The sequence below is a fragment of the Orbicella franksi genome, chromosome 1 (assembly GCF_964199315.1).
Source record: "Orbicella franksi chromosome 1, jaOrbFran1.1, whole genome shotgun sequence".
Taxonomy (NCBI): Eukaryota; Metazoa; Cnidaria; class Anthozoa; order Scleractinia; family Merulinidae; genus Orbicella; species Orbicella franksi.
Window position 1 is genome coordinate 34,346,819 of NC_138145.1, and position 21,966 is coordinate 34,368,784.

General features: G+C 39.6%; 2 protein-coding genes across 4 annotated transcripts in view; one reads left to right on the top strand and one right to left on the bottom strand.

Annotated features, from left to right (window-relative positions):
• LOC145460697 (cation channel sperm-associated protein 2-like) overlaps window positions 1-21,966 on the bottom strand; it is a 260,280-nt gene that overhangs the window by 129,569 nt on the left and 108,745 nt on the right. The window lies entirely within an intron of this gene.
• LOC145460516 (follistatin-A-like) lies at window positions 125-21,954 on the top strand. Of its 3 annotated transcripts, XM_081445367.1 has the most exons (7): window positions 125-1,089; window positions 8,067-8,180; window positions 15,237-15,437; window positions 16,839-17,066; window positions 17,408-17,635; window positions 17,941-18,195; window positions 19,016-21,954. In XM_081445367.1, the coding sequence occupies exons 2-7, from the start codon at window positions 8,069-8,071 to the stop codon at window positions 19,276-19,278; spliced, it is 1,287 nt and encodes a 428-aa protein (XP_081301493.1). In that variant the 5' UTR covers window positions 125-1,089; window positions 8,067-8,068; the 3' UTR covers window positions 19,279-21,954. The 3 variants fall into 3 exon arrangements, with proteins under 3 accessions (XP_081301493.1, XP_081301487.1, XP_081301499.1); XM_081445361.1 differs by lacking the exon at window positions 125-1,089 and having other exon boundaries at window positions 3,948-8,180; XM_081445373.1 differs by lacking the exons at window positions 125-1,089; window positions 8,067-8,180 and adding an exon at window positions 8,215-12,089.

The window sequence follows — 21,966 nt, forward strand, 5'->3', positions numbered from 1 at the left end:
TGGCCCATAGAATTGCTATTCTTTCTAGTGTTTTCTCAGGGACGTTTTTATATATGTTAACCTGTCGAACCTGAAATGTGGAAGGTTGTAATTTATCTTTGACGAAGGAGGAAATTGTCTCGATGGTCTCCTGTCTCGTTTAGAATATCTTTCTTGCGTGTCTGCCCTTTGGAACGTGCTTAAAAAGACAATGAAAAAGAAATACAATTCAAACTTTGTCGCGATTTAAAGATAAAGGAATTTTGCGTAGGTTTGTTTCGTAGCCAAGCGAGTCTTTTACTAACTTTGTTCAGTTCTTGAAGACTGGAATAAAAAAGTAACCTAGTGTTTTAACCACAATTCAGTTTTTTAATTTAAAATGTGTTACAAGAGTGGAGGCTTTTCTGCTGGTTTCACATGTGCGAAGCAGCAACTTAAAAAACACTGAAGATAATCGGAGATGAGGCCACCTTAACGCTACCTTACGGTCATATCTGTGGCACCGTGCCGCGAAACGAGATAAATGTCGCACATGACTATTGGTACAGTTGGTAAAATAAGAGCTATACACTACAAGACACTGTTTGCATTGGAGGTGAGATGATAAATAGCTACTGAGTTATTTACTTTCTACAACTTCTACCTTTCATCAAACGTGAGCCCGTAAAAGCTGAATTACCCTAACCGGCCCCGCCCGTTAGATTATACACCACAACCGCCGAATAACAAAAAGTGTTAATGTCTTTTGCATCGAAAAGGATTTGAAAAGCATCCAGATTTAGGCTGACAAGTTTATTCGGCAGGCGTTAGAGCGGTGTCTTTTACGCTTTGATGAGTCTTTGAGTGAGAGCACCACTCGACACGACATGAAAATGATGTCGGCAGTTTCAGACATTAAACGACGTTAATTGCCCCGTTTGTTGTGTTCACTCAGACAGAGATATTCAAGGTATGCTTTCCGTGACGTCAATTTTAATACCAAGTAAAAAGCAAAGCAGGATAATACTGCGAGTCAGTCGTTTGGTTTGTTATAACGGAACACAGTGGAGTGCTCGTTGCTAAACATTTGTAAGTGAAGCAAACTGAAGAAAACTGAAGTCAATTTTACTGGTAAGTGAGCAGTTAGTGTTTATCGATGTTTATGTTGACTTCAGGGGATTTCACTAACAAATCACTTGCTTCAGAAAGTTTATTTTATTGTATACGATATGCAACGTAAAACTGACTATGAGCCCGTAACTTGGAGATACAGAAGGGATTTCGTCATTGTCTAGGCAGTCTGCGTGGGTTTTCAGGTACCTCAGTAGAAACATCAAGTCATGGAAGCTAATGAAGTCGTCATGTTTTCTTTGATTGTAACAACAAAATCACATTTTTGCTTCAATGCCACCGCTTGTTGTTGACATTAACCAGTTAATTTGATCAGGTCAGTTTCACATTCATGTGTTACATTTTCGCAGGTTGTTTTAGAATTGAAGAGGTTTTACAGAGTTGTCTTTTAACTAATTGTGATCTGCTTTCAACAAAGTCTTTCTCGTTTACATATGAACAAGTTTTAGTCAACTAAAATCATCAAACTGCAAACAGAACTTTTCTGATAGAATAAAAACAACTGCTGCAGGCTCGGAAAAGAATAAGCATAATGATATTCTTTTGTTTGTTGAAACAATGGGGGCTAATGTTGGCCGCCAGTTTGTTATTTGTTTTCTTTCCACTGTTGATTTACTTCACTGTTCATCGGTAGCATTTTTTCACGTGTCCGAGACTTTTTCAAAAACGTGCAACAGAGAATCCTTTTCCATCGAACTTCGTCTTGGCGTGTTGAGGATAAATGTGTGCTTCAGCAGTTGAGATAACATAGCTCAATTCTATCGGTGATCTTTATCAAGAGTATTACTGACGAGAGGTCACAACATCTTTTGTAAGAGAGCCCATTATATTAACAAGAGCTTGTTCGTTTTCATTGCTCGTCGTGCTGCAAAAACGGGAACAGATTTTCTTACAAACGGGATTGTCCTGGCTCAGAAAATTTGTTTCCTGAAGTTTTGGTTTATTGGCTTCCGCAAACTGAAAAAAAAAAATCAGTTTAAGTCCGCATGGATTTACTTAAACGAAAATGTCAGGCATTCACTAAGCCTCAATACGATACCGTATTTTGTAAAATGGCGTCATTTATCACTCTGATATGCTGACTGACCATTCTTGTAATTAAGTCCATTACGGGCTTGGATGGAGGTCAAGAACAACAAAAAAAATAAGCAAATAAAGACATCCAGTCTCTGAGACTAGCCAAAGCTTGACAATATTCTGGAAACTATTGGCTGACAAAGAAGGACGAATAAGCCATATACGCTATGGGGCATCCCAGCAGCAGCAAAACACAGCAAAGTAATTCAGTCAGAGGTCCATCCGGCATAGACTTATTGACGACTCAGTGAGTACGCGAGTCGATTCACCGCACGATGTGGCGCAGTTTGCTTCACACAGTCTAAATCCGTAGGGTGTATTTCGAGTTTATCTCCCGAAAAACATTTTAGTCTCGAGTTGCTCTTTGAGAAATATCTAAAAAGACAAGTCCCAATTAGGCTAATCTGCAAAGATCTACAAAAAATGCGTTATATTAAGAGCTTCTTAAAAGAGGAAACAAAGAATCAGGTGAAAGTTGGAGAGAAACATATAGAAGTCTAGTTATAAACAGAACAAAACCCCAACGGACGTGTTGCAGTCGAGGTGATGTATCTGTCCATTTGATCAGGGTTGGGTCTACACTCGATAACATCAAGCTCCGCCGCAAAAACAATGAAGGATACAGTATCGGCCCGGCTCAGCGGTCCACACGACATCAGATCAACAACATGGATGGATGGCTTTCCACTAAAAAAAACGTTGAATGCTTCAACAGGTTTACATCAGAGAAATTAAATTTAATTGTTATGTAATGTTATGTAAGGGATGGTAACTTGGTTATTAAATACCCTGGTGCGAAGAAATCAAAATGGCCGCTTGCTACCGCGTTTATAAACTTGCGTATTAGTTACATTCTCGATAATTCTTTCCAAATCGTGCACCACAAAACATTTTGTTCTGTTTTTGCCCTAGGCTATCGAGCATTTAACTGAAGCATGAAATTACATTACAATTTCAGGCTTACAGACCATAGATAACCCTGGGTCAAATCACCAACAATAGTGTAAGAAAGGGCATTCTTGACCTTTGCTTAACGTTTAGCTTAGGATAGTTGCATTACGCGGATTTGGTTACCCACTAACACCAGACTCCTACCAGGCATTCGTTATTTTAGCCTCAAATTATATAAAAAAAATTGAAGTATGATGTTGCTCACTTGTCGGCAAAGGCAAACGTTGTGCGTGCATGTGCGATGGTCTTGCTCGCAGGATAAACTCAATAAAATTGGCCTTTCAGTCCACCCAGTCATGTTTTGGCTAGTAGATATTAAAATTTCCGCCGTTAATAATCATAGAAAGACAAAGACGCGCTCAAAATTAATTGGACGGGGGATGGTAAGCGGGGACATTTTTTTGGCGGCATTTCCCGAATGACTCGGGGCGGAGATGTATTGAGTCTCCCCAGGAGCCATAATCGGTTATGACTCCTGGTCTCCCTTAATCCACTGACACAGGGACGATCGACGAGGGAATGTGGACATTTCGCTTTTATCTAAATGAAGTGATGTTATGAAAAGGCGGCAAAATTGTTGGCGTGGGGTGGCACGGTCTGAAGGACACACGATACAAGTTTTCTTCCGAAATATTCCTCGTATACAATCTCGTCTATAGTGCATATTCTGGAAGATATTAATCTCGACGAACTGAGGAAAGTTTACGAAAAAAACTCGAAATAATAGCTTTGCTGAAAATTATACACCTTTTGCAACTGAAGTCCAATGAAGCAAGAGTTACTTGCTCACGTGGCTGTTTGAAATATCACCAAGTTCGGTATCGCTCAAGTTCATTGAAGCCAAGAGATTTTGGAAGTATAAAAGAACAAGACCCAAATGTAAGGTAACAAACTCAGTGCTGAAGTGCTGAGCTTATTTTATTCCGAAAATCTGTTTTTACTTTTTAGAGGAGGTTGCGGTGCTGCTTTATATTTTCCTTCATTCAGTCGTTTTTGTTGAAAGACATTCTGTGGCCTTTCGTAGTTTCCGGGATCGCATTTTTCCCAAGAAGTCTTAACGTAGTTGTTTTTGTCGTCAAGCCTCTTATGTTTCGTTCCTAAGTTACTCTTCGTGCCTATTATTCGCGACGCTGGTTATATTTCATGGTAGTTGTCGTTGTCAGGTTGTCAAAGGTGTTTTGTATTTTGTAGTCGACTCGTCGCAGTCCCGGCACAAATATTTTAGGTTTCGTTATTTCCCCGTTATTGTTTGCTCGCTTCACTGATATTTCGTCTAGTTTCTTGCTCTGTTTTAGTTTCAGCGAATCGCTTGAAAAAAAAGGGTGCATTCACTTCATTTCTTGTATTTTCACAGTCGAAAGTTCGCCAACCTGCTGTTTTAGCCAAATATTTTCTAAGGGAACTTTTGTCCAGGACCAAAAAGGTTTTAATACGCTGCTCGACACTTGCCGTACTCCTGAGTCAAACTCAGGAAATATTTTTAACAATGAGTAAAATATCGCGATTTGTCAGTGGCGGGGAGACAATTATAATTGATCTGCTCTCGAGCTCCACTCACAAATCACGATATTCTGCGATAACCAAGTTCAATAATTGTTTTATCTTTGATCACCAAGTTTTTTTACAGTTCGGGAAAGCGATCTGCCATACTTCTCAAAAGAATGTGGTCACAATCACGCATGAACAGAATACCATTTGCAGCAAAACACATTTAGACGGAATTACGCATGAGAAGTCCATTATTTGAAGGCAGTTATTTCCAGGTCACATGGTGGGCTCTCGGCCAATGAAAAGGAAGAAAATATGCTTTGAATTATGGATAGGTTTTACCGTTTAGCGGAGTTCCCATAAAATAACTAATTATTTACTAAAAACAGTAACCTTTAAAGATATTCACAAATAAGCATTTCACCAAACCAACTGGATAGGACAAAAAAGACGAGGAAATCTCCATAAACACAATATACAAATCACCACGTGCGTGTATCATAAGGAAAATCCTGTCAGCTTTAAAGCATAAAATTCTCAGCGAAAGGTGGCCGAACGAGAGAAATGAGCAGAAAAGCAGAAAATCGTGATTGAACAAATCGGACAGTCAAGTATTGAAAATCAGTCGTATGATTGACGCACTCAGTACCACTCAGTCCTATCACTATTGCCTACATTGTAGATGGGATTTGGTAAGTTGCAGGTATCTTATATGTCGAGTAAGAGTTCGTAGACCTTGTATTTTAACCGATTGACTGCTATCCTGAAGAAATCTTGGCCGAGTGGTCTGGGTTCATGTTCAACTTTTGACTTCGTCACTTTTTATGGTAACATGTAATTTCTTTTGCATAGCTTTAAAAAGATTTTTTCTGTGCAGTTCAAAGCCACCTTAAATTTTCGGCGAACATTGAAGGTGGCTCTGAACTCCCTAGACTGAATAAAGAAACTAGACGGCTTTGGAAACTATACCGCATAGCCTTTGAACAAAATTAATAGCCTTTCCATGTTCGTGAGAAACCGTTTCTTCACAAAAAGTCGTTGTTTTCGTAAAGGATTTACGTACTTCCACAAACTAAATTGTTCACTACATCGGAAGAGGCTATGATCTGTAGATCATGGTCTCTTGTTGCATAACTAACATAGTTTGTAACAACTAGCGGCTTTAAAGAAATTTGTTATCAAGCAATCCTATATGGGTTACAAAGGAGATCAAAGTACCAAGTTAGCGAAATATTTTCTTGGCTCAATGCGTTATAAGTCAACCAAACATTGCTCACATTCTTAGACTGTGTTATATTTTAGTCGTAATGTAATCAATGTCATTTGAAAACATGCCTTTGGGCGGTTTTCGTCTCTTTGACAATCGTGGTAGGACAGTACACAGCTAATGTTCTGAGCAAATGCTCCAAGCACTACAAAGACGTTTTTCACCAGGAGGTGTTTTTCTGCAGCAAATAGAGGTGGCCGGAAATAGTTGTTTCCATTTGCAGACCCTCTTTGTAGTTTCAGCGCTGAGAACACAGCTGAGATAAGCTGAAAATATCAGTTACGGCTACAACATCGACGGTTGACGGGCGATGGTCTCGAGCCATGGTTCCTTTAGGTTTTGAGCCAAGTTGAAAAAAAACGTCCCGGTTTCTTTGAAGTTTGAATAACCTTCTCAGTTTGCGAATGTGTGGAAATTAGAATTCATTGAGATTTTAAAACTGGGCCAGAAAATGGAAAGTACTGTCGAGTGCTGCCGACAGATCACTACAGCAGCTTGAACTCCACGGAAATCCAATATTACATTGCCAAACAACATCATTCAAAGCGACGGGTAGTAGGGCTGTTCTTCCTGAAAACCACTGGTACAGGTCCTCGCCTGAATGGAGTTTATGTCATCGGGGATTACCATGTCACCCGAACACGGTATGGCAGCTGGGTCAGGCAATATGCCGCGTGAATTTCTTTCCTTAAACGTTCACATCTGTTGCATATTTTCATTTATTTCTTATGTTGTTTTCGACGGAGGAACCACCCTGAAATAGACGCACGTACTTTTACTTCACATGACTTACAAGTTACAACACTTTTCAGAACGTTTTTGAAATTCTATTACACCACTTTAATATTGTAGAGAGAACATATGCATTGGTCCCAGCAAAACCGCTTACTGTCGCTCTCGTGCTATAGCACCCATAAGGTCTTGTTTCAGCCTGGTCTTATTCAACTGTACAGTAACGTCCGCTTGTTATTAGCGGTTTTTATACGTCTAGTATTAAATCTCTTGCCGACATCCTTTTATAGAAGTAAAGATGATTGAAAAGGAAGGTGGCATAGTTGATTACAGTGTGGAACGCGAGGTTAAATTGCTACTGCGTTAGAATTGGCTTAATTTGGAATCCATTACTGCAAATCTAATTACACGCTAGACGAATGTCTGTAACAGTTTTAAAATTTTGCTTATCTGCTATTAACCTCAAATATTTAAAGCGGCAGAATCGTCTTTGTAGCTTGCGAAACAGAAGGAATTGTAAGGTAAAGTTTCACTTTTGCAGAAAACAATGGTTGATATTACTGGAACCTGTCTTGATATTGAAGGGCTACAGAGACAAATCAGATTTAAGGGGTGTGTTGATTTAACTCTTCATAAGTTTACGCCTTGTCAAGTGTTCTCTCCATCAGAAGAAGCCAGTGCTTAAAAGTTGGAAGTTCTTTGAGTTTTACGCCTTCTCAACAAGTTTGTACCTTTGGGTATATTTCTAATTATGAATTTTGCTGGCTGTGATTGTGTGTCCTTTTTAACTAAACTGGTTAATCAGCAAGCAGGCGCTGTTACTAAAATACGTTATAATCGTTCCACGACATAAACTGCTGTATAGGAGTCTAGGCGTTGCATGACAAAATTTCTACAGAGAAGAGAATTTGTAGAATTTGCAGCCGGTTTGTAAAGGTCTCCTGATGAAATGCACTTTGAATTCACAGCCGTAACAGTTAACATTGAAGTTCAAGAATCTACATTCTCGGTCTGAAATAATCTAAATATCACTGAAGCAATCTGCATTAGTTATCATTATTATGTTATAACCGGAAAAGTTGCTTCTTCGCATTTTTCTTTACACTGAATTGCATAATGCCTCTAACTTCGTTATCTTCGGTTTAAAACAAAAAAAAAAGCAAAAGTGATGGCATAAAACACAACGAACAAATTAAGACAAGTTCTAAGCACGAGCCAGAGGCGTGTGTTCTCATCATTTTGCCACGTGTTACTGGAGAGCGATGCACAACGTCTTTAATGCCTATTCACGAGCAATAAATAACAATAAAACACGAGTTCTCAGATAGACCAATCAGAGAGCGTAGAATCCAGTCTATTATATAAATGTTGTTGTTTACTATGCCTGTATTAACTTACAGTTACAGCCTACTTTGAGGACAAAGTCCGCTAATGTTGTGCGTTTTGTATCAACTAATTGCAGTGATGAGAGTGAAGCCAACAAGTCAAACAAACATGCTCCCGAGGTCTTTAGGAACGAACAGTCCTGTTACTTTAATAGTGATTTATGCCATATTGATTTGGCCGTCGATAGAAGGTAGGAAATACAATTATATCTGTATGTATTTTTCTTCTATGAATTGCAAGTTAAATTGTTATACTACTGACACACAGCTGATAAGAAATGCTATGGAAATTGAATGATTCTGTTCTATATATCTACAATGCCGGTGTTAACGAAGAAAGGACCGATATGTGTCTTATCATTTTTGGAGTTTTATCCTAACTCCTAGATGTTTACGAAAAATTGAATAAATCAGTAAGAGAATTTATCCTGTACTATCCAAAGTTAACTCAAATTAACGGACTTTTAATCTCGGACTTAAAACCGAATTGTGGAGAGCATGTTTTTTGTTTCCGTGACCTTTACGTTTCTCAGTTCGTCGACTAAAAGCCGATTGGATGAAAAGAACAAATCTGATTGTTGATGTGAAATTGACGATCAGACAAGAAAGCTGATGTATGGAATTAGAAAAGCATTTAATTTGAGAGAAACAACCATTCCTACTCCAATCGAAAGAGGTCCCGGACATAAGCCCCAAGGGAGGCGTTGTCCTGGAATTTGTCACGAGTACCACCCTCAATATCTTCAATTTTCTGACTGACCCCCGGGGGAGTACTCTGTAGATCTTTGGGTAGGGGTGCTCCACTGGGACACTGAAACCTTTACCCCATACTAGACCACGATCAGCTTGATTTTGCAACACTATTCTATACACCCCTATACCCTATCCCAAGACGACATATTCTCCATGCAGAAGCTTAATCAGTATCGTAGTCCAACATAGCAAAACTCAGGGCTTAGTTGCTTAGGCAGAACAAAAAAGGCATACCACTGGAGGGAAAGCAACCTCGTCACCCGTCTCCTAAATTCGCAAAAACCATCCTTAAGGATAAACCTTCCAGTTGCTAAGCAAGCAAATCTCCCTTCTATTTATGCTTGCTTTGCACCATGTGAATTCCGTGCCGCATCTTAGTGCCCGGGTCTGCGTGTCGCAGAAATCCGATTTTCTTCTAGCGAAGGCTGCTTTCTGCGTAGGGGAAATGACCGGGCCTCCAAGCAGACAACTTCAACATAGGCGTATTTTATGTATCGAGTCGTAACAACAACTAACCACACATCCATTTTGACACGAATGACGATGGTACTCGTAATTCCTATAATTAACAATACTCAGTGAGAGAATTCCCATATAAAGCTATATAAATGTAAGCAAGCAAGTTAGGAAATACATCGAATGAATACTTGTCAGTCTGCCAACAGGAAGTTTCCCAAGCTAATTAATATCTCTAATATATCATCACTCCCAAATACTGATATGAAGTTGATGGTCCCTACCCTGTAGATGCTCCGGTGGAGGAGGAAAAGGGATACCCTCCGAAGATTTTGGTTGGGTGTGCGAAACCTGTACCCTATTACAGACCAAAATCTGTGATTTTCCATACTCTATTTCTGAGCTGAGCGAAAATCAATACCCCATTTCAGAACTTCAAAATCAGTACACGGCTCTTATATATATGATTTCAGCTAACCAGAAATGGCTTCCATTTGGGTAAACATTAGAGAAGGGCTAAAAATTTGCCAATGTCAATGCGGCTAGAAAATTCAAAATACCCATGCCAAGGCTGAGTGAAAAACATGCCCTATTTCAGAGCAGAATGGTTAAAATTTATACCCTTATTTAGGCCAAAACCGCTCAAAAACTATGCCCTATGCAGTAGTACATAGCACACATACTTAACTAGCTCATTTAAGGTAGTCCCCCCTCCCCAAACGATCAGATGCTATACCATGACAGCGCAACCTTTAAAACGGAGAGATCGAAAGAAAGCGAAGGAGAAGACTGCCGGGGAAGTCAGTGCTCCTGCTAGCCGGTTGCTGATCGGCATAGGTGTAAAGGGAGCGTGATCGGATACAATCGACCTTCTTTGACGCAGTCATGTCGACCAAACCTCCATACTGAAGCAGGACGTGATGTGTTAACAGGTATTTGAGGAGAGCGGAAGTTATTTCACTCTACAACAGAGAGCGAAAAGACACAAAGCGTGAGCGATTCCTTCTTAAATTGGCCTCCTTTCGGAAAACGATTTTTAATTAAGGGCGGAAAACTTGGCGAGACTTCAAACATGCTAAATCATCCAAAATGACCTTGACTGTTAGATCTGTGACCTTCTGGGTTGCGATGCAAGGATTTTAGAGCTTGACTCAGTACTTTCATATAGTGATCAACTTCACTCAGCTTGTGAAAGACGTTCTATCTCTGAATCTTGTTAGTTTCTCTTCAGTGACAGTTAGATAGAGCTTCCAGGGTTTACATAAAACCTCTCTGCTTTTGTCCGATTAAGGCGGCTTTTTAATGGCGTGATACTGTGAAAGTGATGAGTTGCATTAAGCGCGTGCTTGGAAAACTATTACCCACGTTCAGGAATTTACCCGATATAATATTAGATGACGAAAGATCAATTTTTTTCATTTTTTTTTTTTTTTTTTCATGTTCGTTGCTAGTTGCTTTAGTAATTTGTTCATCGTTGGCCGCACGAATGTTTTAAAAAAAATCTTCATATCTTACGTAATCTAGACTAACTCAAGTGCCCTTTTAGCAGGCTGTAAATTGATTTTTATTTTAAGTTGAAGTTTACGTGAGCACGCTGATCTTTGTCAGCTTGCAAAATTAATGATAATAGTAATGGTAGTAAAATTTGTCATTTCACATTGTTTCTTCTTCTCCTGTATGACATATAATAGCCGTAGTGTGGATCACGTTCGAGATCATTCTCTCCTCTCCATCTGTCTGTCTCTTTGCTAGTAAAACAGTGAGAAGGCGTAGACAAACATAGCTTCAATTTTCAGTGTGACACCAAGGCGCCTTTCAATTGACCCAAACGCACATTGCTCTGTATGGATTTTGTTTCATAAATGTTTACAAGACCTCGAGTGATAAATTACAATGTTTTTTTTTCAGTTTTCTTTTTGGATAAAAATCTTAATCTCTCCTAATTGCAGACATGTTGCTTATTGTTCATAGTAAAGAACCTTCCATTGAGTAATGACCTAAATCTGCTAATCTGTTCCTAGGCTTAGTCAAGGAAATTATGTTGTGTATCGGGCCATATTATGCCAAGTTTTTTGGGCTTTATTTACCGTTACAAGGATTATTCAGCAAAACATTGACCTCGCTATCCAAACTGCACACGTACTTGAAATTTCACAAACCGTAGCAAAAATACTCACCACAAAGACAAGCAACAACACTGTAAAGAGTCTGTAAACTCATATTTTGTGCCGAATTTTACCTAGGCCTTGACGTATTTGCCTGGTTTGCCTGGTTCATTGGTATTTTTTCTGGGGTGGTGATTTCATGTTATATAATGTATCTACACACCAGCCTTTCAGTTATAAAAATATGTTTGATTGGCATTGCTTCCTCGGTTCGTTACAATCTTACAAATGACGTGAATTGATAAATTGGATACGAGAAGAAATTAAAGAATAACAAAAAAACAAGACAGCAAAGTGACATAAATATTATCGCCCGGTCAATATTGATTTCAAACATTTCATACTTGCGTGTTTATAATTGGAGACCTCAGTGCTTTGTCAACAGTGCAAAAGATGTTCCTCTCTTGTACTCACTCTATCGCACGACTTGTGATCACAAGTTTTGACGTGACGTCTCTAAATCAGTTGGAATCGGAAGTGGTCATCATTTCCGAATTCCCGGTAATTTCCTGTCTGCTTGTCAGATCAAGCGGACCTGGACAGCTATATAAATTCTAAATCCCTGTAAGCGGTTCATTTTTATACTCGTCCTACGCTCGATCTCAAATCTGCTCGGTGGCTTGTGGACTTTTTTTTTTAAGTGGCCAGCGATGGAAACGAAATCTATACAGGTGGTTACCTGTCTTGCGGGCCTCGTGCTGTTCGCTTGTGTCCGTGTATCAAAAGGTATGCTTTTTCACGCTGTTTCTTGTCAGTATAGGTGTATAAATGTGTACGTATGTGGACTCCAAATATTTGCTTCATTTTGCACCATTGCTTCGTTCTACATCATGGTTTTATCCTCTGCTACGCGTCTTCTTTTTCAAATTGTTCGCTCACATCACAACAAATGAAAAAACGCTCTTCCTTTTGATAGCACAGATGATGAAGAGAAGAAGTTGTTAATCGATTTGATCCTCTTTAGTTCGTCTTGTTTTCAAAGTGTTGAGCAGAATTTGGGTGTTAACATCGCAAAAAATGAAAGAAAATCTCTTTTTCTTTCAAAAGCATTGACGATGACAAAAAAAAAAAACCTGTTAATGGACTTTCTGGGTGAAGACAGAGATTAATTTTAGGTCATAAGTCCTATTGTTATTATTCAGTGGTGCCGGCCGACAGCCGCTTTCTTAACTTTCCCTAGAACGGCTAGAATGATAACTCAGTTTTGACAAAGATAATTCTTATGTCTGCTCTGAGGATCAATAAGAGACATGAGATTTGAAACTAGACTAGGATTGTAAGCTAAGGCTTCAGTTTACTTGAGTGACTGTGTCGAGCAAAAGCTTGGCTACCAGGGACCTTCCTTGTTTCCCGGCTCGTTTATGGACAGGAGTGAAGAGGTAGAAGAACACTAACACTGATTGACACGTGTCTGTACACGTGATAGCGGTAAGATCAAAGTGCGGTAAATCACAGAAACATTTCTAGGCCTAAATTACACTAGGACAGCCAAAATAGCGATATATATTACGAGTCCTCGACCTATATCTATGTCTTTTAGAGAAAAGACCTCCCAAGATCTATATATTCGCATTCGCGAGGGATAAATGATTCATCTTTTGCAGACGTGACCCTTACGCGTTTACGAAGGCATGGTCATTTGCCCGTGGTTCATTTGTAATGCTACTGTGATTTCTTTTGCTCCCTACAGCAACCCAATTTTTCACGTTAACCACATTTCAAAGCGTTTAGAAGACGCAGGATAGCTATGCCTCTTATTTCGGTTTTAGGCCTTTAAGCCATCGAAAAAGAAATAGGGGACAAGTATTTCTTTTTTCCCATTACCGTTAACAAATTAAGAAAACTTTGTTATAGACTTGCCAGACCACTGTGTCAAGAAAAAGGTCAAATGCTGATTTCACGGGTTTGAGAAAACTCATTGTAAATCGACTTGTTTCGCCTTTACAAAGGTTCCCTGTGGTGGCAGCAAAGAAACATCTTTGTGTCTATGTTATTGTTAAGGTATCCCCGACGATTTCGTTTACATGCCGTGAGGTTCAAGAACGAAGACTATACACTGTCTATAAAATCGTGATGCCTTTCTTGGGCCAATGGGCGTGGCTTCGTGAAATCGTGGGATTTTTCACGACCCGTTAAGCACAGGTCAGCGCAGCTTAGGCGACTTGTACGCAGCAAATGGGCATTTCTTAGCCTGTCTCTTTTCAACTTAAGAGCACGTATGAGAAAGAACCCTGAACAAAGCGTGAAGGTGACAATACCGCCGCAAGCGTCTGGGCGGGGCGGGCGAAAATGTCGATAGACGGATTAACGGAGCTTGGTCGTGGGGTTACGAAATCCCTGCAGAGAATCGCGACTCAGCAACAGAAAGCCACTTCGCTCTTTTATATATTTAGAAAAATCCTGTTAGACGCCTACCTGGTATTAGTTACAATAACAAGTTAAACAAATAGCATTATTTTTCTGCTCTTTCGCTCTTAAGAAGCTCAATCATGTAACTAGCTAAAGCACAGAACAATGGGTTTGTAATTACAGAGAATGACAGTAATGTGTTTGCTCTTATTAACAGGCCCTGGCGCTTCGCAGTTATTTATTGCCTGTATCTCACTCACTTCTTTCGCGTTACGTTTGGCAGCGCAGGGTATTTAATGATCATCAAGCTGTACTAAATATTAAAAAAAGTATCAAATATATGAAAAATGACAGAAATAATGAAACAGAAATCCTTACCCATCGAGCGGTTCTAAGCCACAGTTCTGCATTTATATAAAATTTAACAGAAAAAAAAAAGACGAAAGACAATCGACTGTTGGTTGTTTCCCTTAGGAAAGAGTCATAAGCGAAGTGTTTAAAAATAACAAGTTATGTTATGTCTAGCAAAACAAGTGGCGGATACAGCTGGGTGGCAAAGCCGTACAAGGTTAACAGAAACTGCCCTTTCTCACTCAAAACACTAAACGGCAAAACAAAATTTGATGCCGCATATCTATCATTATGCTTGGGTTAAGTGCAGTCTCTATTGCAAGGTCTCTTGTTTGTTAACTCGCTTCTCGCTCGTGACGTTGTACCTCGAACTTCTTCTGTTTAACGTGTTAAGAGGGCTCGATACCTCTTTCGCGTTGGAAACTTAATGAATCATTGTTGGGCAATAAATTCAAAGAGGATTAAGAAGCTTAGTTCATCATGTGCGATTGTGATCAAGTTAGCAAATGCACGTCGCGCACTGAAGAGATTCACGGAAAAAGAAATTAAACACATATACAAATCTTCACTGGGAGAGAGAAGAAAAAGTTCGAATGTGGCCAGTGAATAACGCGCTCGATTTTTTCCTCACCAATTTGGTGGCATAAAGCAACGAACAAGCGCGAGCTGAGCGAATAGTTTCTCTGCGCGAGTTGAAGTCCTACAAATCCTGACGATGTGATATGTTTACCCATCCGGTACTATTTTTAGCGTGATGAAACCAACAAACGGAAGTGAGGGGAGTCGTGATTTACTTTTTTTATCGAAAAATGATTAATTACCTTGAACTTTAAGAAGATAAAAAATAAAAAAAATGTAGGTATCCATTGGTTCTTATGGCCACCCTTGGTGCCATCTGAGATGGTAAATGGAGTAGATGTAAACACTACTCATTACATGGTTATTAACGGGATTCGTTCGGTTTTGCGTTTATCAGCTGGCGACCCGGCCAGGAAACTGGGCTACATCGGCTTCGGTATCTTAACCTTATAAAGTCGGCCTACCCGCTGACAAGAGGAATAAAGATAGACATGTCTTTTCAGTAATGCAAAGCGAAATGATTGCTTCTGTCACTGAAACAGTTCGTTCGTAGTTATCTCGTCGCTAATGCTTGGCATTTAAATTAAATTTTAGGTGGCAAGACCTGTTTCCTGAACCACGAGTGTAAAAGAACGGACCGGGTCTATCATGTGAGCCCCATTAACGATTGCTGTCAGTCTCCACAAAACGCAGGCGGAAACTTGTACTACCGCAGTTCCAACACCTCAATCCCTTTCTTCTTGCAATTTTTTCAAGCCTGTTTACCGTGTGGCCCGCGAACAGTTAACACAAACGGTAGGTTCATGTCAAAGCAGTAACACTTTAACCTTAAATTACTCGTAATAGCAGTAAATGGTGTCATAAATAGAGGGTGGGTTTTCAAAGAAAGCATCGCTGGTAATATGGACCCCACAAATAAAAATTATACAAAACTTCGACACTTAAGGAAATTTTTTAATCAAAAAAATTTTTAAACAAAACGTGGAAGTGAAATCAAATGTTGTCCTCAAATATTAAATTCAAAATGATCCAAAACAACTGGAAGAATAGGATCGCAATCTAACAAAATACCAGACTATGAACATTTGTAACCGGCAAGGGTGCTAATAAGGATAATGACCTTTACAATATTCTGTTTCGAGTTGTCTAATTGAGAAATCTGATTGTCTGAAACTTTTCGTTGTGACGATAGACTGAACACTTCTCCAATCATATTAGTATCATTTGTGTGAAAGCCAGCCAGATGATTGGTGTCATAATGAGGCTGAGGAATTTAGAAGGCAAAGCTACTACTCTATTCTTCCCTATCTAACATACTGCCACTTAGTCTGGCAAATTTGTAACCAAAATTTGACCCAGTGATACTAGGAAGCTGGAAGGTTACAAGAGAGGGCACTCAGAGCGGTTAACATTCAAGCTATGCACAGTTATTGATACGTGCCAGCCTACCTACTCGCATAGAAGACTTCAGGGTATATGTATTTTAATGTACAAAGTCAAGAACAATTTATGCCCCGAGAGAATTTCCCAATTACAATTTACGCAATTCTGACTGGCAAACACTTACTTACATATCTGTGTCCAAAATTATGGAACAGGCTCCCCCGGCCAGCAAATTAAGGTTGGCTAACAGTATTAATGTTTTCAAAACGAACATACGTAAGATGAACCTGGAAACTCTACTGGATGAGGGATACGTAATTTGAGTGACATCACGTGGGTGTCCAATTAAAGGTATCCAATTACCACTTTTTTGTAAGTGGATACCTACGCCATTCGCGCGTCAGCTACACGCGTTATAATGGCGTGCTTCTTAATGTTTCCTACAGTTTTTTAACTTATGGGAAGCGCTACTGACTTTTTCGCTCAAAAGAAGCTCTCAAAAGACTTTTGTTATAAAAACGATTAATCAGTAATTGGACCTCGTGCCGTACAATTCAGGAAGTAATCGTGATCATAATTTCAAATCGGCTTCGCGCTTCGCGCCGGCCCGGTTTAGTTAATTACTTAATTAATTAGTTTATGAATTGATATAAATCAGTTATAAAACAAACATTTAAGTGTATACTCTACTCTACCGCTTTAGCGAACAGCAGCCCCCTAAACCTCCCCCCCCCCCCCTCTATAGCGCACTCTGCGCTAAATTAGTGTTTAGAAACATCAGTTCTAACCTCTTGTACAATTTACTTTGTGCAGCATCTGAGAGCAAGGTAGAGCGTCCTCCCGATAAAGTCTGTACGGCAAGGGCCAGGATAATGCCGAACGGACAGTTGAAATGTTTTTGTAGTGGCTGCAGTCGCAGACAATACCAGCCAGTGTGTGGCAATGATGGCGGTAACTATAGCAGTGAGTGCGAACTTCGAAAGAAAGCTTGCCGTCATCGTAGATCTGACATGGAGGTGGCTTATGAGGGAACATGCCAATGTAAGTAACACTGATCTCTCCTTAAATCGTCCTCGCTTTCTTGTCGAATTATTCTCTCAAAGCACTGAGCGTGTTCCTGTGTTCAAACTTTAAAAAGGTTCTCATGGGAACAATACCACATGGAAGATCTGTCGCTTGCTTTTATTGAGTAATTACACCCTAATGATAAATCAGCAAAATGTTCTGGATTCCACTTAGGGGGCTATAAAAAAATTGAACCATATTAATGAACTGCAAGCTAGATACCTGTTTGTGTTAGTGCCGCGCAGCACATAAGCGTTTGAGTTCACATTACTGTGCTCATGATTATCTGAAGATTTCCTGTGCATCGCTTGTTCCAGACGGATGCGATAAGGTGGTGTGCCGTAACAATGGCACTTGTATGGTTGATCAGTACAAGCGTGCCTCCTGTGTTCAAAGCTGTGACTCCCTCTGCCCCAAACGTGCGAAAAAAGATGGGCCCCTGTGTGGTGCTGATGGCGTTCAGTATGAAAGCAGTTGTCATCTCAGGAAAGAGACCTGCAAACAAGGAAAAGCTATTGGCATGGCTTACAGAGGCAAATGTATTGGTGAGTAAGAGCTCTTTTAAGATCGATCTTCCTAGTCAACAATAATGTCATTTTACGTGGATATATGTTAGATTGCAGGCGATCAGGCGCCCTTTTTTGTTGGTGCCAGACAGAGATCTTATCTTATCGTAAAAGCCTCAAAATGCTATCTTGTTTACACGAGGGAACATGTAACAAGGGCAAAATTAGAACCAAGAAATTCTATCGCTACTTTCGGGGAGTTTTCAGTTAAGGAACACAATATCTTTTGAAGCCAACCAAAACCTCGTACTGTATAATAATAAGCTTTGTCTTTTTTCAATCAGTAAACGCGTCATGTGACAATATAAACTGTGGTAACAAACTGTGTGTTGCGGATGCTTCCGGGAGACCTCGGTGTGTCACGTGCTCCTGTAACATGTCCGACCCAAGAAAGGCTGAGCGTGGGTGTTCGAAAAACCTCCAACCCATGACTCTGTGTGGCACTGACCGAAAGACTTACCAGGACTACAGCAGTTTGCGCAAGGAAATGTGCAAAATCAAGACATTTATTGATGTGGATCATCTTGGAGCTTGTAAAGGTAACAGACACAACACAATATCAATTTAACAGACGTCAGTTTTATCATGCGTCTGTCCTGTTATTGATCATGAATTTCGTCATAACATTGTCAAAGTAGTTGTGGATCCACGAGGCGGCAACCGAGTGGATCCGCAGACTACTTATGACAATGTTATGATGAAATTCATTGTCAATAATAGGACAGACTCATGAAAAACTAACGTCAATTTGTCTTTTACGACAACAAATTGTCAAATTGTCCGCTCACGCTCTTTGACGCATCGCATAAATCATAAATTCATTTCTTGTCCACTTATTGTCAAAGAACATTAGCCAATGAGCGCGCGAGAATTTCTGCAGTTATCGTAAAAAGAGGTTTTGCAAGGCAGCCATGTTGCATGGCAGGAACAATGAAAATGTTTTGCATTAGAAAGAACATTCTTTTCCCATAGAAAGAAGAATCTATTGTTCCTGCCATGCAACATGGCTGCCGTGCAAAAGCGCTTTGATCGGTTCGTTAATACCGACATGGCACTCAGATAATAAGCAGTGAAGTGAACCTTTTCAAAGCCTCTCCTGTTATAATTTTCTTGTCCACCAACGGAGTTTGCTTCCAGGCTAGTCTTTGTTGCTTGCATTCCTTGTGCAGAGAGCTTAATGCAAATGGTTTTCCTACGCAGTAAAACATCAAGCTGCAACAAGATTTTCATTCTATTTCTCCACATCTTGTGTTCTCCAAAAACCATTCACGTATTCATCTGTCCTTTGATGTTAGCGGTACATGCTAGGGGCCTCATCACCGACTTTAACATTTTAAATGTTATTTGGAACTTTACCAGGTGACAAGGTAGTCCAAGGTGAGAGGCCTGGGGACGAACCGTCAGATGAAAGTTCAACTTCCGGTGAATCGATGACTACGGACGACATAGGCCAGTACTACATCTCCCTCAAACATTTTGTGAACATTTTGAAAAAGAAGTATGGACTGGATATTGCAGCACCCAAGTACAAAAAAATGGACCGTAGGGATAAAATAGTATTAATGAGCACACTCATAAAAGCATTGAAAAAGAACTGGCGAAAGGTGAAGCCTTACCAGTAAGTCCGTGATTTCAATGGTTTCTGGGTGCATCGGTCGATTAAGTCAGAGATCCATGTGGTTTGGAGACGAACGTAGGACTAGGGTAATTTGTGCTTAATTTACAAATTGGAGTGTATGAAACTTTTTTGCTAAAATATTGCTTTGATGAGAGAAAACAATCATGATGCGATCAGGCGGATCCAGGAATTCCTGAAAGGAGAGGGAGGGGGTTGTCCACCTTAATAACTTTCGACGCCATCGGCTGGATGGGAAGCGCCGAAGGCGCGAGATTCTAGAGGTGGGGAGCAGGGCAGAGCCATGCCTCCCCGGAAGATTCTTCCGAATTTTACCCTCTAAAACGCCATTTTCAGCATTCCTGACGCTTGAAAAGGGTTTTTGAAGGCATGATATAAAATCTAGAGGTTACCTCACTTCTCAACCAGAAAACCCAATTACGGGTAGCAACCGTTCCCATACCAATCAGAGTATCTTCGTTTTCTCTCCCTACAATTTTCGCGCGCCATGAATGCGAAAAAGAAGACTACAACTCAGAGCGATTTCTAAAGAAGAACATTTAACTTTTAAGTTCGTATGACGTTTGTATGAGACGCCATGTTAATCAAATGGTAGAATTTGAACAACTTAGTCGTTGTGCGTGGAAAATATATTCATCGTCAGGGATGATTTATTCCAGTGCGCTGTGTAATTTGTAGTTAACTCAATATAGCCTATTTATAGTCAGAAGTGGTCAATTTGTAATAATTTGTGATTTAGCTTACAGGAGTTTACGCTACAGCGTCATTTATGGTCTTCCACGATCTCTGTCATTCTTCTTCTTTTGATGGCTTATTGGAAACTCTTTAGGTTTTTTGGCTTAAGTGAACTAAAATTTTGCAAATCTTTCCTTCAATTTGAAGAAAATTCTGTACATTGAAACAATGGCTTAAGATAGCTGTATTGTTTTGTCAGCATTTAGTATTTACAATAGTAATTGGACTGAGTGGAGTGCAATTCAGGGAGTAATCGTGTGCGTAAATTTAAAATCGGACGAGCGCGCAGCGTGAAGCCGATTTTGAATTACGAGCACGATTACTCCCTGAATATTGCACGACACGAGGTCCAATTACTGATTAATCGTATCTATAAAAAAGATGTCTTTTGAGAACTTCTTTCAAGAATTTTGTTACAGATACGATTACTCAGCACATTGTAGCCAGGCTTTTCATTCCCAAGATTGATGCATAATTAATTATTACTACTTGATTAGCGGTCTGTCTCTTATGCTGGGTATTGACTTGCAGGCCTATATCTAGGAACCTCAGATTTTATAAATGCATTGGACAACTACTAATATCTTCTATTTAAAATAAAGAAAAACGCACCCTTATTTAGATAACCCGATAATGACAGCGAGTGCCGCTTAAAGAGACTTGTAATTCATCTCGTTACCAGTCTTACCCCTGCAGATCATCAAAAGCGAAGGCTCTGAGAACGAGATTGACGAACTCGTGTCAAGTCCCGGCGGCAACGGACTCACTCTCGTGTTCGTTTAAATATGAAAAATATTACTTTTTTATCACGAAGCTACGAAATGTGGTGTGATGTGATTATCTTGTAAAGTGGCTCCTTACGAGAGTGCATGTCATATACTCAAAGTTTTATAAAAAAATTATTTTCCTACTCGAATGTCGTGTACATGTAATTTATTGTATTTAGCATTTTTAAGGTGTAAATTTATTGCAGTATGTACCTTTGTAAACCTTACCTTTTAGCAAGAAACGCACTTAACTGCTATTTTTGATGATTTTTCCACAATTTTGTATTTAGTAAACTAAGAAGAGCCATAAAATATATGTAATGTAATATTATTAAAATTTGCCGTTTGTTTGTATTCGTGGAAGGCGGTTAGTTTTCTTTTTACCATACATGCCATGTATCTTCTGTGCGCTTGACTGCGAGTCAGATATGGCCCGGCTTCGAGTCCTGGCTGAGCTGGCCACAGCGATTTTTTCTTAGAAAATTGCAAGATAGAAATTGTCCCTGTTTCGTAATTTCGAATTTTTTTGTTGATTGAATGGTTATGGCCGACCATTCAAGATCTCCTGCTATTCTGTCACATTCCTCACGGATGGTTTGCCACTTGAGCCTTCACATTTCAAAACTTACAATCCCCAAGAGACAACTGCTCTGTGACGAATGTGATGGAAGCCACACAGATCTTGAATATATTATGAGATCCTATCAAGCACGAGGATTTTCATTTTACTCTTAAAAAACATGGTTAGGGAACTCGACTTCGTGCCTTTTCTCGCTCCTCAAAAGGGAACCTATGGTGCTGAAAACTGGTAAGGGTTCTCCCTAGATCCTGTAGTTTGCCATGTTAAGATATTATTGGAGACATAAAGAGACTAAGAGGCTGGACAAGTCGGATTACAAGCAAAAACAAAGCAATTTTGAATAACCGAGACACAAAAGAATATATCATTAGAGGCAAAAAAAAAAAACGTAACAAATATACGTTTATAAGATCATAAGGTAATACATAAACTGTAGGTCAAGAGGAAGGAATGCACCCCTCAAATGTCGGTCTTAAGTCGTTTAAAAATAAAATAAAAGACTTTATTTAACCTGAAAGGCCAATCAGTGATCACTGGATCACTGGTATTAACTATATACTAAACATTTACATTGAAAATTACAACCATTCTG